The sequence below is a fragment of the Gekko japonicus genome, unplaced genomic scaffold (assembly GCF_001447785.1).
Source record: "Gekko japonicus isolate JY-2015 unplaced genomic scaffold, Gekko_japonicus_V1.1 scaffold1206, whole genome shotgun sequence".
Lineage (NCBI taxonomy): Eukaryota > Metazoa > Chordata > Lepidosauria > Squamata > Gekkonidae > Gekko > Gekko japonicus.
Genome location: NW_015176008.1, coordinates 404,258 through 421,944, shown reverse-complemented (window position 1 = coordinate 421,944; position 17,687 = coordinate 404,258). Strand labels below are relative to the sequence as shown.

The window sequence follows — 17,687 nt, the reverse complement described above, 5'->3', positions numbered from 1 at the left end:
TATGGAGGTCACCATAAGACAGCTGTGACTTGAGGGCAAAAAAAAGCCACAGCAAATTTCAGTCCCCTTACAAACAGTTTATCAGGCACTGAAATGTCATAGGGGCATTTTTCAGCCTGAAGGGCAACACTGTGAACTCAGCCTCAGGTTGGTGGTGAAAGCTCGCTTTACCCATGTCTCAGGAGCCAGTGCAATCTGCCAACACCCTTTTGACTAATCAGCAGTATTAATAAACTTGCCCCCAACACCATGTCTAAGACTCCATCCATACAAGGCACAGGATATCCATCTGCCTGAGTAACACTGTTCAGCTTTCTGTAATCTTCACAAAATTGCCTGGTGTTATTGGAGCAGACCAGGTGCTTTAGGACAGCTTAATCACCCCCAATTGCAGCATCTCCTTGATCTCTCTCTCTCCACACACTCAGTCTGCTTCGCAGCGGCTCTGCATGGTGCAGAAGCAACGGGTGGCTGATACCCTGTCAAAACAGTGTGCTATACTAGTGAAGTCTTTCTAGACTTGTCAGAAAAAAACTGTGGCAAACTTCTTGCATCTGAGCCTTCTGAGCAGTGGTGAGGATGAAGGGGAAGTCTTCTATCCTCCTTTTACTCTGTTTTCATTACACAGATCAACAGGTACCTTCCAGCTCTGTTTCTCCCAAAACCTCACAGCTTTTTTCTCTAGGAAGCGACCCAGCATCTCCTCACAGCCCCTCCTCCTGCTGCTGCTGCTTTACTTACGTTAAAGTGACACAAGCCTTTCCCCTGCTTTTAACAAGGAAGGAAACTTTCAATGGACAGACACTTCCCCCAAAGCCCTCCTAACTGTGATATGAAATTGGGACCCCTTGCATTACGTGCTTACATACTGAATTTTCAAAAAGTTCCACAAGAACATATTCATTCAGAAGGATCTGTTTTGGGCCCACCAGACTTCCACAAACTGATGAAATGGTCAAGCCCGTGTCCCTCCAAACCCAGAGTTTCTTGCCTCCAATTCTATTTGTTTCTCCAGCAGTCACAAAACACACCTTTCCCCCTCCCATTCTCTGTCCTGGGAACAGGGAAGAATTCTCTTCACGGAGCCTGGCTGAGCCGCCCTGCTTCACAGTGGTGCTCTGGTGTGACTGTTCTTGCAAAGATGCCCCTCCTTTCCACAGCTAATGCAGGTTCTGGCTCCTTACTCTCTTGGTGGGCTGACAGGATTGTGGCTGGCAGGAAGTTTGCACACTGAGAACTTTCACTTGACTGTACACCCTCTCCATGTGTGCTTTTTGAGGTCCCCTGGTCCATTTCCTCCCCCTTTCCACTTCTACAGTCATCTCCAGCCTGAGAGTGTTTCAGTTTTGCCCTCTCTCTCAGTGTTCTCAGCAGGGCATTAGACAAAGTCTCTAGCACTAGCAGATTGATGACCGCTTCCAGAGTCTGAGCTTTTCAGCAATGTCTGTGTGGGAACAATGAAATGGCCTGAAGCTTCATCTGCCTCCGTTCCCATCTGTCACTCAGTTTGCCTACACATTACTGGCAACAACCCAAAATTTGTATAAGCTCTGTTTTTGAACTGGTCAAAGTCATTCATTTGACTTGGTTACACTTCACCCAATAATGCCAATAAACCTGAGGTTGTAAAACTTGCAAAAATTCTGTTTGGGAGATGTTCTTCTCAGAAGCGTTTTCAAAGTTCACAAGAAATAGTTCCTAGTGAACCCCATCAACATACCTTGGCAATCTCTTGAAGTCCACCTTGCCAGAGTTGGGGGGGGGGGTTTCGGCTGCACTACCCCCACCCTTTCTCCCTGCTGTACTTGCTTGAATCTCATATGTTGCATGGATCGGTGGGCATGCTGCCTCTCTCTCTCTCTTAGAGTTTCAGCTTTAACATTTCTAATTCCATGGCTTTCATCTTTTCAGCATGAGTCATGAGTGACTGTGGATTAGCACCCACCTCTGTGCTTTCAGGAGGGGTGTCGTGGGTCAGCCTGAGCTCAGCATGAAGTCCTCAGGAGAAGGGGAGCTACACGTGGCTGGCTCTGAGTCAGCAGAAGCCAACAAAGCAGGCTGAAGAGCTGCAGGCTGACCAAGACTCACCACCAGCAGCTGATCCACAGCCACCACCCAGCTCTGTGTCAGCAGGTGAGACTCAGGTGATTAAGACCAGTTCACCAGGCTCAACTCCACCCTTCAAGTGCCAAAGACAGAAGCATAGAAGGGAGCTGCAAGCAAGGAGGCAGAGTACACTTCTCCTGGTCCACTGCCAGCTGCTTGCTGATGACAGCCTGGAGTACTCCCAAGCAGCTGGCTGCTAACAAGGACTTGTTAGGAAGTGCCTGTAAAACCCAGGACTGGGAGCCTGCATGTTGCGGAAGAGAGAAGTCATTCTGCTTTCTTTGTGTGACCTTGGACCAGTTTGGGACTTTGACTTTGTGGCCCTCTGGCTTGTGGATGACCCTTGGACCTCCTGATTGTGCTCTCTGGTTCATCCCTTCTGGTAATGACCCTCTGGGATGTGAACTTGTGGACTTTTGGGACTGAACTGTGGACTTTGTGTGAGCACCTGAATGTGTCTGTCTATGCCTGCTATATGACAAAGGCACTCTGCTGGGTTGGTGGACAATGCTGCCTCCTCATTCCTCTGGCCATCCATCTCAGGTACGAGCAAAGCTGCTCCAGCCATTCTCTGCAATCTTGTTGTGCCTCATTTCTGCTGGCTCCCTCTGGGCAATGATGATGCCACATTCACATGTAGAGTCCTTTGTGTGGCCCTCTGAGGAAAAGCTGCAGGGCTTCCCTTGTCCCCTCTGCCTTTCCTTGCTGGGCCTCTGTTGCCTGCTTTCACCCAGGTGCATTGGGTCACCACCATATCTTATTCAAGCATCCCTAGAGATCAAAAAACTTTCTTCTTGTCAGTGCAATGATAAATTTTCCTGTCAGTTTGTGCTCTGATCCAATTCCAGACTGTGTCAAATCCTCAAATAAATCCACTCTGGGTCTATGCATGCTTACATGCACATGGTGTGTTTGTGTTCATGTAACCTGCATTCCTCTTCTTTGTGCCACCACCCCAAGTTAGAAATCCAGCCTCCCACCCATATTACCAGTGACTTGGGAGGCACTAGTAAGGGTTGCCTCTGAGCACATGCAAAAGGCAGAGTTTGCCAGTTGCTTCAGCCCTTCTCCTGTGTGTGCATCTTTGTGAGCAAGTGATTAAGGTGTGCAAGGAGTACTTTGAATCACAGTTTGTTCTCTTAAACAGGAAAACTTTATTGCTACAAATTAAGCTAGAGCACAAGACCGGGAAAATAATCCATCAAGCCTACTGGTTACAGATCCAAGGAAAAGAATAGTAAGCATATAAAACTAAGCTAAACCTGATACAGAAGAGATACTTTAGGGCCTGGTTAGTCTCCTGGCCCAATCTTGGCACATATAGTCCCTGAATGCCCTGGAGGCCTCTTAAGATCTCCTGGCCAGATGTGTCCCCTCCCCAGCCCAACCTTCTCATAAGGCCTGGTGCTACCTCCTTCTCCCTTCCACGGTGCTCTTACCACTTCCTCCAAGTCTCCCCCCCCCCTCCGTACCCTGGCTGTCTTTTAACAGTGTGGCTGGCCAGAGCTGGTCCTGGTCTCCCACTGGCATCCTGGCATTTCTTCTGGCTCAGCTGTGTTTCCTTCTGGTCAGGCTGTCAGGAGCACCCTGATGCTGTCTGGGCCCCATGGGGCTGCCCAGGTGGCTACACGAGGAAATGTGAGGTCAGGATGTAACAATCGATCAAATGAAAGCTAATACAGGTATTTGCAACCAGCGTCCGTCCACACAGATGGCGTTCTTGTATGAACAGTCACATTTGGAGGCAGATGCGGGATTGTCAGCACAATATTAGGCAGAGTTGCTTCAATTGGCTTAAACTGGAGAAATTCTACACACAATTGCATTGTGTATCTCTTTCCCCATGACTAGAAAAACTAATACCTGTACCAGGTCAAACTGTCTTGTTTCCAGTAAGAAGCAGAAGTTCATTTATTTTATGCAATTTCATTGGTACCAGTAGTTGTCAACATTTAACAGCCCCTAACTAAATGTTATTTGTTATTAGAACTAGAAATATGAATACAAATCTCCAAAAGCCATTCTAATTCAAAATTATTTTTACTACAGTCCATTTGTATGGATTGTACCAATCCATTTGTATATTGTACCAATTAAATCCTAGCATATGTGATTAACAGCACCATCCTAAGTACACCCTTCCAAGTCCACTGAGTACTTTTGTGCCAAACTAGAGTTGCTGACCTCCAGTTGGGACCTGGAGATCTCCCAGAATTATGATTGATCTTCAGAGGACAGAAATCAGTTATTGGAGGGAGATTCCACAGTGTCATGTGCCTACTGAGCTCCTTGATCTCCCCAAACTCCACCATCCCCAGGCATTGCCCCCAAATCTCCAGGAATTTCCCAACCTAGAGATGGTAGCCCTAGGCCAAACAGATGTGGGAGATCTGTGAATAGGAGCACCCACAATTTTTAAAATGGTTAAAAGCAGCCAGAGGGAGGAGAGATTCAGATCTAAAACATGGTGCTGGAGGGGAGGGGATTTTTTAAACTCCCCTTCCCATTTTCTCAGTCTCTTTTCTCCATTCCCCATTTGCTCCTAACATGAGATCTTGGTTATCTTGCTCCATTTTAAATGCTTCTTTTAAGTTTATTTGTATGTTTCCAACGTTCCTGCTTCTAAAACCCTTTTACAATTAAAGCAGCACATGCTCTTTTTCATATATCTGAAGTAAAATGTTTTTAAAAACCTTGGCATACCGTAGCACATTAAAATTATTTACATCTGTAGGTGGGAAGTGTATGGTAGCCAAGAAAAGTATAATTTTTTTTCTGCTAACTTGTAATTTGTTGACTAATCCACTGTATGTGTATCTCGAGCACCGTCGTCTTGGTCACACCAACAGAATGGGAATGTCCCACAGCATGGCTGCAGCCACGGTTTCCACATTATGTTGTAAATCGACAGCTGCTCTGGGACAGGAGTGAGTGTCTTCCGATGCTCATCCACAGCTTTGTCTAGTCTCCTGAGAACAGCATGGAACAGCGGCTCAGTGTCTGTTGACAGAGGCATAGCTTCCGATGGGTCTCGAGAGAGATCAAACAGCAAAGGTGGATCATGATAGGTTACACCTTCTCCAAAACATGGACAAATCCCTCTTCCGTAACAGGCCCCTGAAGTTTCTGAGGAGAATATTGGTGTCACATAATGGGCCTTCCATAAAGCACCATCTGGTGGAAGGAAAAGACTAATACAGTAAATAGTGGTGGGATGCAGCCACTTCTGCTGAAGAACTGGTGACTTCCAAGAATTTAAATTATACTCCCTGCAAAAACCAAAAATCACCCCCCAGCTTTTAAAATGCTTTGGCAATCATGTATTGTTCTCACATTGCCTGTCCCCCTTTGTCCTAATTTTGTCATATACCTCTGCTTTCTATGGTAAGTGATTAATAGTTCCCCCCCCTACATAATACAGAAACTTATGGTATATGCATGAACACTACACCAACTGTAAGGTCACTGAAACGATTTCTGTCACTTTATTCCTGAAAAGTCTATATAGGATACTGGCTTTTAGACAATAACAAGTTAAAAGGAAAGGAACAAAATATTATTCCTGCATTTAAAGGAAGAAAAATGTACACATTTTAATTAACATAAATTAAACTGAAAAATCAACAGGTTTAATTCTTGATTATCCTAATGCTGAATTAATTGTGATGGTTTGAAGAGCAGCTAAAAGATATTTGGTAATAGCCAAAATGGTGCTAATTTCATTCCAAAACAGGAGATTAAGTACATGATAATAATCAGAATGGTCAGGGAATGTTACAAGAAAAGGAGTTGAAAAGGAGTTATCAGGGGAGCTCTTAAACTACCATTGTGTTGGCATGAAAAGAAAAAACGAGTTACGGTTTCATGGACAGACCCTTTGGCCACGTGGGGTATTAGAGAACCTACCATATATATCAAAAATTGGTAGTGCATTAAAACAGGCCAGGGAGAAAAGGTGGCGATTTTTTTCAACTTAGCTAACAGATCTACACAGAGCTCAGCTTGTTCCAGAGCACCTTCAAATCTATTTTTAAGCACACAGCTCATCTTTATCCATAAGATAAGTAACGAGAGTAGGTAAGCAGTGAAGGACTGTCTATCCTCTGAAGGTTTTTTTTTAATGAACTTTGATCAAAAGCAGCAGCAGCAGCCTCGAATTCTAGCAGGCTCCCTACTGTACTTTCCAGCCTTCATCGAGGGTTGTCAGCCTCCAGGTGATGGGTGGAGATCTCCCACTATTACAACTGATCTCCAGGAGACAAATCAGTTCACCTGGAGAAAATGATCACTTTGGAAGGTGGACTCTGTGGAATTATATGCTTGAAAGAGAGTTTATGTAAAGGGAGTTTTACTTCTGGCAAATCCATTTTGAATCACCACTGAAAAGCCAGAGGGTGATCCTCATAAGGTCTTTTAACTATTTAATCAAGGGCTGCTGGAAGGCTATCCCCCCCCCCTTCCCACTCTGAGAGCAAGATTGTGTAACTAAGGGTTTATATTTTCAGATTCCAACTTCAGATGCTGAATTCTACCATCTTTGTTTTCGCAAGTCATTCGCACCCTGATTTCCCCCAAGGGTTAATGTGAAGAGTGATGGGCTTATTCCATCTTGCAGGTGTTGCTAATTGGGCCTCTCTGCTTACATGGCCCTTATCTTCAAGGCCAGAGTTAGGAATGTGAAAATTAGCTCTTCACAAGAACCTGCAATCCACAGGATGGGAGGGGGGAGTCAGGAGTGATGAGGTAAGTTTCTAGAAGGTTCCAGCAGGAATGTATCCTGATTGAATTATCATCATTTAATTCAAATGTGTTACATAGTTAAGCTTGTTTTCTTTTGTAGCATGGTTTTAGAGTGGTGTGTTGCCTAGAGATAAAAGTATTTCTGAAAATTATTCAAATAAACGTCATATATTTTAACAAGAATTGTTTTCTTGTGTGCACTAACTCTGGGAACCCACGGGGTTCAGGCTTGGACTCTTTGACACAGACTGACAAACCAAGATAACAGAGTAATTTAGAGTAATTGAGATCTGGTTAATAGCTTTTTTAATACAGAACAATTTCTACTCTTAGGACAATTCTTCATACTTACTGTCTTTCTGATGCCACCGTACTGCATGCAAGTATGATCCACAGTAATGAAACATGAACTCATGATCTGAGTGCCTGACTTTGTGTTGTAATAAAGGCAAGAGATTCCTTCCATCAATTATTCTAAAGTGAGAAAGACGTCATTAAATAAGGAAAGGGCTTTAGTTCAAAAAGACAGCAGTCTGCAAACCATTTCCCCCAAAAAGGAGAGACTTGGAAATCTGTGAATTGTTCCTCCCGGCATCCTTGAAATGGGAGCTCCAGTTGATGGGGATATTGGTTCAAAGTGTGGCTGCAGCACAAGAAAGGAAGGGCTTTAAAAAAACAAAAACTACCCCCCTGCAGTTTCATTGACTGAAACCATCTCCAACCCTTGATTACATCCTTTCTTCTCCCTTTTCCTTTCCAAGGGAAAAAACAGTGTTGGGGAAAGAAGGTTTGATTTTGAATGGGAAAACCATGTCGAGGGAAAGGTTAAACTCCTTCTTCCACTAGTGGTTCCACCTACTCTGGAGCCTCAACTTAACCAGGGTCTGGGTCTGCGCAGCTGCTTATTTCTGTCTGTCAAACTAGGAAGTGCTGCTCATGAATCTCCCAGCATCACATTGACTTTTGTATGGTCCTCTGAAGTCTCTGACATGAACATGAATGCCCAAGTCATAACCCTTTTACATGTTATGGCTGGGAGATCTCCTGGGAACCCTTCTCTATACCGTCTTGAGTTCCATTAAAGAAGACATGTGGGATACATGTCCAACAGATAAATAAATAATGTGGATACAAAAGCAGGTGTTTAGCTTATCAACAACAATCTCAGAGGGTCAACCCACAATATAAGATTCATGACTGATCTATTTTTAAAAAAATGTATGAAGCCCAATATGCACATGTGCACTACTAATGTGATCATGGAATAGGTGTGGCTAGTGGATACATTTCACCCTTCTCTCTTATTATATTTGCAAGATATAAATCCTAAACCCTTTCTATTTGCTCCCATGGTGCTGGTGGTAGGGATAAAGAATCACTGGATGGATGCATCCATCCCACAGTAAATAGCAGCTTGAGGTGGACAGTGAGATAAAAAAATGGCATATTGGAAAGGATCAGCTTCCCCTAGTAGCTGCACCACTTTCATACTCAAATAGCCTCCAAGCAACATTTACTAAAAAATGAACATAAAGAATACTACAAGAGAAGTACAAGTCCTGACAACAATTGAGTAAAAGCAAAACATTATGAGATTTAAAAACATAGAGTAACAGTAGTGGATTCTTCAATATAGAAGCATTGCATTACTATCTAAGTATATTTTGGGCGATGACATTTACCTGTACCAAAATGTTCAAAACCTGCATTTCTACTATCAACTGGTGGTGCAAGCAAGGATCTAGGTTCTATACCTGTCCTGTGGCAGAGCTTCTCCAGCCAGATGAGCCACTGTTGGGTAAATATCCATCAGACTGGTTGGTTCGTCAACAACAGAATTGGCAGGGAGCATCCCAGGCCATCTCAATATGCCCGGCACACGGATTCCACCTTCCCAGCCTCCCATGCCTTTGCCCCCTAGATTGAAAACATAATACACCTGTGATCATTGGCAGAAATAGACAAGTGGGGGACAATGAGACTTGTGTGTGGGGGAACCCATTGTCTCACAGAAAGACTCGCCAAGACTCCCCCCTCCCCGCAAATGCTCTCTGCAGCTTGCCTGGAGTTGCTCCGGGAAAGCCAGTAGACCCTTTCCAAACTGCCTTTGTATTCCATTTTAGTAACTGGTTGCTAATGGATTTTTTCCTGTCATTTCAGACAGACCCATTTTAGTAATTGGTTACTAACGGAATTTATTTACCTGTTCATACAAACCTGCTTGCATTGAGTTAGCAATGTATGGTTGAGTCGCTTTTGAGGGAAACTGCTTTTTTCCATTTTCAACCCCTTTGTTGCACTTCTGAATCATTGTAGTGTGCTTAAAATGTCCATAGTGCTTCCTACAATGCCACTGTTTTTCCTTGTCCTTTTTTACCATGTGATCTTCCATGGATCTTCCAAAAAACATGTTCTAACATGAGTACTATTGTGCTAAACTGCTATAGCACCATTGAGGTACATTGACTCCACTGACTCCACTGAGTCACTGCATCTCAGTGGTGTTGCTATAGCACTTCAGTGCTATAGCAGTTTAGCACTATAGTGCTCACCTGTTTTTTAAAAAGTCCGAGGAAGATTGCATGGCGAAAAACGGCAGGGAAAAAAGTGGCACTGTTTGAAATTACCATAAGGCTTCAAAGACAGCTCATTAACGGAAGGCAATTTGCTGTATGAAACCCCCATCCCTGTATTGCTTTACTTGAAATTGGGCCAATAACAAATAACATCCAGTTTAGAACAGTAATGTGAAAAGGGGCAGTACAATCCCCCCTCCCCAGCTCTCTGCAGCTTGCCTGCGCAGAGAGCGGTGGCTTGGGGGAAGTCTCTGCTAGCAAAGACTTCCTCACTCTCTGTGGGGGTGAGTGATACTCATGGGGGATTCCCCCCCATTTTCTTGACAGTCCCAGGGGCTCCCCAGATGCAGGAGCTGTGCCGCTGCCGGTAGCTGGCTCAGTGTGACTCCCAGGATGTGCTGCTGCAGAAGGCATGCCCCATGTGGCTCCTGGGCTGTGTAGCCCCATTGCTAGGCCTAGTGGGGCTCCCAGGATGCGCCACCGGGCCCAGCAACACTCCTGGGCTGTACTGCCGGTCCCAGAAGGGCTCCTGGGCTATGCTGCTGCCGCTGGGTCAGCATGGCTTCCTGGCACAGCCACTGCCACAGCTGGGCACAGTGCCACTCCTAGACTCTAAAGAAGACCACTGGAGGTAGGTGTGTTCTCTGTGCAAGTTCAGTGAATGATCTTTTACTTTTCAGGGGATTAAAACTCCCTTTGTGTATTTTTTTAAAAAATTCAGATTTTTTGCACACTTGGGGAGCTCCCACGGATTTAGCTATCCACAGATGAGGGCCATGGGTGGCTATAAGAATATAAGATTACTAAAATGACTTGTGGTTTCTCCTGCAACTGTGAATTGCTGAGAAATTAGGGGGGGGGGTTTTCCCCTCTGTAGCATAAACTCCACAAGTCCATTTGGTGGATTAAATATTGAAATATTTGAATCTCAAATAATAAACATTTTTAAAACTGGAAAATTCTCCCCATATAGGCATCTAACAGACAATTCATGCTAGCATCTAAAAATATTCTAGAAGTCTCTGATCAACGGGGAAAAAAATCATTCCTCTGATACCTTTTTGAATATCTATCACATGAACGCTCCCAAGGCGTTTGGCTGAACCAAAGGGATAGAATGAAATTGGATAAGACAGCAGTTCTCAAACTTTAGCAAGCTGAATCCACATTTTGATTTACATTTTTCCATGATCCCCCAGTCCACCCTGTCCTCTCCCACTGATGCCAGCAACACTCTGGACAGCACCAGTCGAGGAGCGTGGAGACCTCTAAGTATGTCCTCAAAGCAATACAGGGAGAACCATATGGGCAGCACTTGTAAGTAAAATGTTTGTATTGTCTCTGTACATGCTCTACATGACCATGTCTCAGAGGGTAGCTGGACTCAAAATGCCCAGATCCAAGTTCTAATCAATCCCATCCTTTGTTTGGAAGCGATTTTGCACTGGAGAGAACAAGAAACCTTTTTTATTGGTTCAAAACTTCTAGCCAAAGGCCAGCTGAACAGGCTGGAAATGAGGTCAGGAAAATTTCAGAACTGTGAACAGAAATATACAAGACAGACCAGAACCACACAAAATACAGACTTCTAGTATTTAGCTGAAGTCTGCTATTAGCTATTATTATCTATGGATGCAGAATGGCCTATTTCTATGTTTACAATGACATCCACTGCACAGGAAAACTAGTTCAGTTTTATACCTTAAGTGATGATAAATTACTGCATTAGGAGGACTGCACCTTCTTGGTGCCATTCAGCCCAAAAGAATCCCAGGGCTGAGCTGTGGGCTCCCTGCAACTATCCACCACATTTTTTTTGGCTAATGCTCTGAGGTGATTTGGGAGACTGGTGACTCGGCTGGGGGTGGCTCTACAAGTTCCCACCTTTTAAAAAGAGGAGGAAGTCAATTCTCTCTCCCATGTGCTGAGGTCCCTGCCCATATTCCTAGCAAATTAAGAGGGCTCTGTTTTCTTTTTTAATCAGTCTGATGTGAGGGGGCCTCACCCTCTGTCCCAACCAATGGACCCCCTGGAGTTTCTCAGTTTAAGAAATACTGCTACTAGATATAATAAACTTGTGAGGATAAGGGAGAGGACAAGGACTTCCAAACTCCTAATTCTAAAGGGGTCTTTCATACCTTTTGTCGTCTTTAAAATATAAAGCTCATTATTTTAAAAAAAGCAGAAGTAGTAGAACAAGAGTTGGATTTATCCCCTGCCCTTCATTTGGGAGTCTTAGAGCAGCTTGCAGTCTCCTTCCCTCCCCCCACATCAGACACTCTGTGAGCGAGGTGGGGCCAAGTATAGAATGCAGTGTTATCTGGGGGAGAAGACTGCACTCAAAAGTGTGCTTACATATCTGTACATGCCAGTCAAATGTACAGTCACTATTGGCTTTATCCCGCCAGATATGGCTGAAACTGATTCTTTTTCTTAGCCAAAGGGAAACAACCAAAAGCCAAGATTTCTTGAAAAGGAAACAAGGCATATGCTCAGGTTTTCCATGTTTCTTTCACACTATTAATATGATTACACTTAATTTGCATCACGGTTGCACCAAAATGTGTGAAATTAATGTGATTCAGTTGGTTTAATTCCAAACATTCTGCTTGTACTTGGCTTTTAGATTATACTTTAACTGCCATTATTCCATTCTAAAAGTGAGGGCAAGTTTCTAAGAGCTCCTGCAAGAGTTAATACATTAAAGATTACAGCATGTGTATCTGCGGTATACTGCATAGTACCTTGGTGCACTCCATATCTTTGAGAGTTTCCTGTCATAATGCATAGATTGGGTGCCACAGATACGTAGGGTTTTTACATGGTCGGGAACAGGAATGTTATCTGTTCATTTGAAATTGCTCTCATTCTTTCCTGGAGAGCAACCTGCACACTGGAGTCAGACAAATGGAGTTTATTAATACATTACTTACCTTTGTATATGCCATTCCAGCCACCTTGCTGGATTGTTCCTTCTTGAGCTTCCAGATGCCCTCCATGGTCTGAAGCAAAGTAGGTAAACGTACTGTTTCTCAGGCCTTCCTTGTCAATTGCATCGAGAATCTGACCTACATGTTTTGTTTTGTTAAAATATCAAATATCAGGGAGGAAACACAAAATTTTTTAAATTAAATTTATTGAATGACAAAACATATACAGATATTGATTTAGAAATTTAAAATTATTTAAAAATGACTCTGACTATAGTGTCTCTCAGGTCATCTGGGATGCAATGAAGGCATTGGTCAGAGGGAAGTACATTGCAATTGCTTCAATCTTCTGTGGAGACCTCCCCTCCAGTGAGGGAGGCAACACAAATGGTACTCTTATGAATAAATGTGATGAGACTAGTGCTTGTATCTATTTTGCTGACAGCCAAACTATATGTTAATTATCTTAATGTGTTTTCACATGTTTCCTCAGCAGCTGCGAGGAACGTTTTCTGAGAGAGAGAGAGAGAGAGAGAGAGAGAGAGAGAGAGAGAGAGAGAGAGAGAGAGAGAGATCATTCTTATATAGGGAAGGAAATAAATTCAAGAGTGGATAATCTTCTGGAAGGACAGACCCGGGGGGGGGGAAGGAATCCTCCCCTCTCCAAGCAGTTTTCTCACATGAAAACTGTGTTGGGGGGAGCTATTTCACCATTTTTGCTGCTCCACATGCACACGTACTCCACAAGGAGCAAAGAAATAACTCCCCCTGTGCATTTTTACATGAGAAAACTGCAGGGGAGGGTGGAGGCAGGAGCCCTTCCTCTCCCTGCAGCACCATTTCAATCCTGCTTGGACACTCTCTCTCTCTCTCTCTCTCTCTCTCTCTCTCTAAGCAGTTCCATGCAGCTGCTGTGTGGCTGTGGGGTACACATGAAAACAAGTAAGGTACAGTTTGGCTCTGATAACCCATGGTGTTTCTCTGAAGAGCTCAGGGAATACAGATATTTATTTATTTATTTAATTGATTTTTATCCCATCCATTCTGGCCTAGGCTGGCTCAGGGCGGCTTCCAACAAGATAAAACTTCATGATACATAAAACACATTCATCACAATTGATACCAATTCAGATGAGTCATACAATAATATAAACAATGTTAAAATCAACAATATTAAAGTGCTAGAAATTTCAGCATTCATACTGGTGTTATCTCTTTTACTCCTCATGATGACAATCCTGTGGGTTAGACCAAGAAACAGCGATGTCCCCAAGGCTACTAAGTGAGCTTCACTGCTGACCTGGGATCTGAACTCAAGTCTTCCTGATCCAAGTTCAGCACTATGGACTACACCATACTGGTTCCTGAAAATATTCACTAGGAAATCTTGGTTTCCTTTTCTTTGTCAATGTGCATTAGGTTGGATTTCAGCTGAGCTCACGTGTGGTATTGAAAGGGAGTTGATGACTGTCCTCTGGGTATGCATCCCATCCTAGCAGAATAAATGTGTCAAGAACTAGGCTGTAGAATGAATAATTCTGCATGGCTGAACACAAATGTAAGTTTTCTAATCCCCACATCTCCTAAAAACATGTTTCTGGTTCTCCCATGACAAAACTAATAGACCGCAGCTCTGAAGACAAATTGCAATCGTCATCCCAGGTGAGCTTATTTTCAGTAATTTAATTAACTCTCTTGGTACAAAAATAAGTCAATGTATGAGACAGACACAGCCTGGACTACACCTCTAGTATATTAACAGTACTGTAGCCAGTGCCTCTTCCTGCAGGGGAAGACTGGGTAAGAAAAAGAGCTGTATCGTAGCAGCCTTGATTTTTTCCCATCATCAAAAAGGAGAGTTTGTCAAGAAAGCCCACTTACCCACCAACCAGTCCATTTCTTCTACATTGTCTCCATATAAACCATGCTTGCTCTTCCCAAGAAATCTTTCTGTCGTAAACAGAGGTGTGTGGACGTGCAAAAAAGAAACAAAGAGGAGAAATGGTCCCAGCTTGTTGCTGAAAAGAAACAAAGCAGAACGAATGCATCAGGTAGATTTCAGGGCCTTTACAGCAGCAGTTCCAGGAAGCAGGTTACTTACCGCTGAATAAACGACACTGCTTCCTGTAGCATGAGAGAAGTGGTTCTTTTCAGTTTCATTGGCTGTTCAGTAATGTTGTAGTTGCGCATCATGATACAATTCCAGTGTTTCACGAAGCCGTAACTGGAGTACCAGGACGCAAAGAACAGGAATCCAAACAATGCAAAGCAGAGAGTTGCTTTCCAAGGGACGGAGACCAACCCAGTGATTTTTCCTGTGACAATACTGAACACTGCAAGGGTGATGAGCTGAGTATAGAACCACAGCTTAGCCTGAAAGGCTGCATCTAGCTCAGGAGGCTTATTGTCCTGACAGTTGTTCAAGAGAGTGAAAGGCATTCCATAAAAATAATCAAAACCATGATTTAAAGGATGGTGACAGTGATCACTGACAGAGTCACAGCTTACACCTTGATGCCACTTCCCTGAAAATCAGAACAGAAAACAGAATGTTATTACTACTGACCCTGCCCCCCCCCCGGGAGAAATCTGAAGAAATTTGGGCTACAGCCTTCCAAGAATACCTTCCACCAAGGTTCCACAGAAACAAATGGGATTTGTGCAACTGAGTCCTTTAGTAGGTTCAATTTATTTCAACGGGGTTAGTAGTGTGGGAGATAAATTCTTATCCCCTTATTCTCCATAAATTTTGAGTAGCAGTTCAAAAGCTCAATAGTTGTCTGTCTCCTCTGATCACTGTCTTCCACCAGGGGGGCAAAGACTTTTTTTGTGTTTGGCATTCCCTCAATGATTTCTCCTTGATGGCTTTTAATTACGGTTTTATGCAGTATGTATTTTAGTTTTGAATTGTTTTTATGATATGCTTTTATAATGTTTCATTTTAACTGGTAGCCACCTTGGTGGCCCTGAATGGGCAGGAAAGCAGCAAAAACATTTTGTAAATGAATAAAATTGATACTCAACTTCACAACTTTATTTACTTATTTATGAAGTTTATATATATTGGTCAGGAGAACTATGATTTGGCTACAGGATTAGTCAGTAACTGAAGCTGTGCCAAAATTGTATAGGCATGGTCGGAGGCAAGTCAAGAGGGGGATTTGGTTTTTGTTCTCATTGAATTCAAAACCAGTATTTATGGCGGAATCTGCATTTGTCTTTCCCACCAGTGTCCCAGCCTTTTGACTCCGTCTTCAAAAAAGCTGTCTGCATTTGGCGTCATTTTCACACTTCAAGAGTGCTAGCATACTTTTGCACGTCCACATATGTTTATCGTCCTTTTTGGGGCAGCTCCACTGTCATTGCACCTCCACACTGCTTTAAAAGAATCTTCTCCAAACAACATTCAAACAAGCATAGAGAAAGACGGTGTCACAGCAGCACGAAAATGATTTAAAAATGCAAATGCAGATTTGGCCTATTTGCTGGTACAAGGTTAAATCAGCTCGAGAGGCAGGATGTGAGGTGAATGAGGTTAGAATGCTAAATGTAATTCTAATCTAAGTCAACAGATAACAATGTGCAGCTATAACTTTTCATATTTTTTTTGAAAAAATAATCTAGTTTGCTCCACTGGTAACAGAGGAATGTTATTTCCAGTGGGTCTTACAGATTTGCCATTTTCTCTGGTCATTCTGTTAATATGTGAATCATTCCTCAAAAGAGTATCTGTGGAAAATTACTGTGTGAACCTTTAAGAAAAAGCATCACAGGGGGTTTGGTGAAGGCTTTCTGAGTTGCTTTCTTTCACTGTTTTTTCATATGCTAACTGAAGCGTATCTCTGTCAATTCATAGCCTAATGCCCCTGGGGGAGGCTAAGATCCCAACACAAGCAGCATCACTGCAATACCTCAATGCATGTGAAACATAATGTATCACGAAGCACCAATGACCACACATACACCCCATCTACAGCATCTATCCCCTTTATTCATTCATTTGTTGCAGGCATAGATTACAAGACAGGTGTTTATGAAAATGGTACCAAACCATATTTGTTGTTGCATATGTTTTTCATTTGATCCAGGCAGCTTTTTCACTCAATCTCATATCTTTATTACAGCCCATATCCCAAAAGGCTTTTGTCTATGCAGGTTTCATAACTCCCAGTAAAGCCTTTTTGGTGGTGAAAGGAGACCCCTCCTCCTTTTTTCATCCATGTAAAAGTTGGTTGGTTAGTAATGTAGTGTGCCTATGAAAAGGTTGCTTAATGAAGCATAATTCTCATTATGCTCGTGTTTGTACATGCTGAACACAAAACTGACAAGCCACCACACTTATGGGCAATGGATCCAATGCTTCCTTGCTCTTCTACAGGTCACTGGAACAATATAAATTAAGTCTTGAATGAATGAGGAATGATGGAAAGCTAACATATGGTCTGTAACAGCACAGGAATCCACTAACAGAAACCACATTGATGGATTTGGAGAAAAACCCTGCAAGTGGTATGAGTATAAATACAACAATGTGTCTAGAGTCCACTTTGGCAGATGCATGAAGTGTTACTGTAATGTATTCAGCCTGACATGCCCGGACTTGCCCGGGCTGGCCAGGCACAATTCCTATGTTAGCTTCAGTCGAAAGACAAAGGATCCGGAGGATCCTAGCTGGCCCAATCAAAAGGGCTAGCTTCCCAGCCGGGAGACCAATGGTCGCCCGGTTACTGTAAATAGCCTATCGGAAGTAGGGGGTGTGTTTAGGTATGCTTGGTGGTGGGTTTTCTGAACATATATAAACCGGCCTGCGAGCCGGTCAGTTGTCTTTTTCCTGAACTAAATAAAGGTATGCTTAGCTGAAATCACTCTCCATCTGCATACTTTTCACTGGCGACCAGGATGGGATTCACGACCCCATGAACAAAGACCCGGACGCCAACACGAGCGCTGCACCGAGCACCGACGCCGAGACCTCCGGGAACCGCACCGCTTCGCACCCCAGCTCTCCGGCAACCGCTCATCGCCCCGCTCCCGGCTCCGCTCCGCACCCACCAGGATGGGATTCACGACCCCATGAACAAAGACCCGGACGCCAACACGAGCGCTGCACCGAGCACCGACGCCGAGACCTCCGGGAACCGCGCCGCTTCGCACCCCAGCTCTCCGGCAACCGCTCATCGCCCCGCTCCCGGCTCCGCTCCTGCTTGAGATCCTGACGAGCTACTTCAACTGCCACAAAATCACGGAGGATGGTACGAAGAAGGACCATTTCCTCCAGCTGTGTGGCATGGGCACGCTCCTACTCCTAAAGGACCTCATCGCCCCAAAGAAGACG

At 43.7% G+C, this 17,687-nt stretch overlaps 1 protein-coding gene across 1 annotated transcript in view; it reads right to left on the bottom strand.

Moving 5' to 3' along the window:
* Positions 1–4,796: 4,796 nt before the first annotated feature.
* The window catches only part of LOC107123286 (arylsulfatase D-like), a 24,656-nt gene continuing 11,765 nt past the window's right edge, over positions 4,797–17,687 (bottom strand). The window contains exons 4-9 of the mRNA XM_015426512.1: positions 14,454–14,877; positions 14,234–14,370; positions 12,356–12,490; positions 8,601–8,763; positions 7,199–7,320; positions 4,797–5,280 (exon numbers count right to left, since the gene is read on the bottom strand). Coding sequence (XP_015281998.1) covers positions 4,904–5,280; positions 7,199–7,320; positions 8,601–8,763; positions 12,356–12,490; positions 14,234–14,370; positions 14,454–14,877 — 1,358 coding nt within the window. The 3' untranslated portion in view covers positions 4,797–4,903. The remainder of the gene's footprint in view (positions 5,281–7,198; positions 7,321–8,600; positions 8,764–12,355; positions 12,491–14,233; positions 14,371–14,453; positions 14,878–17,687) is intronic.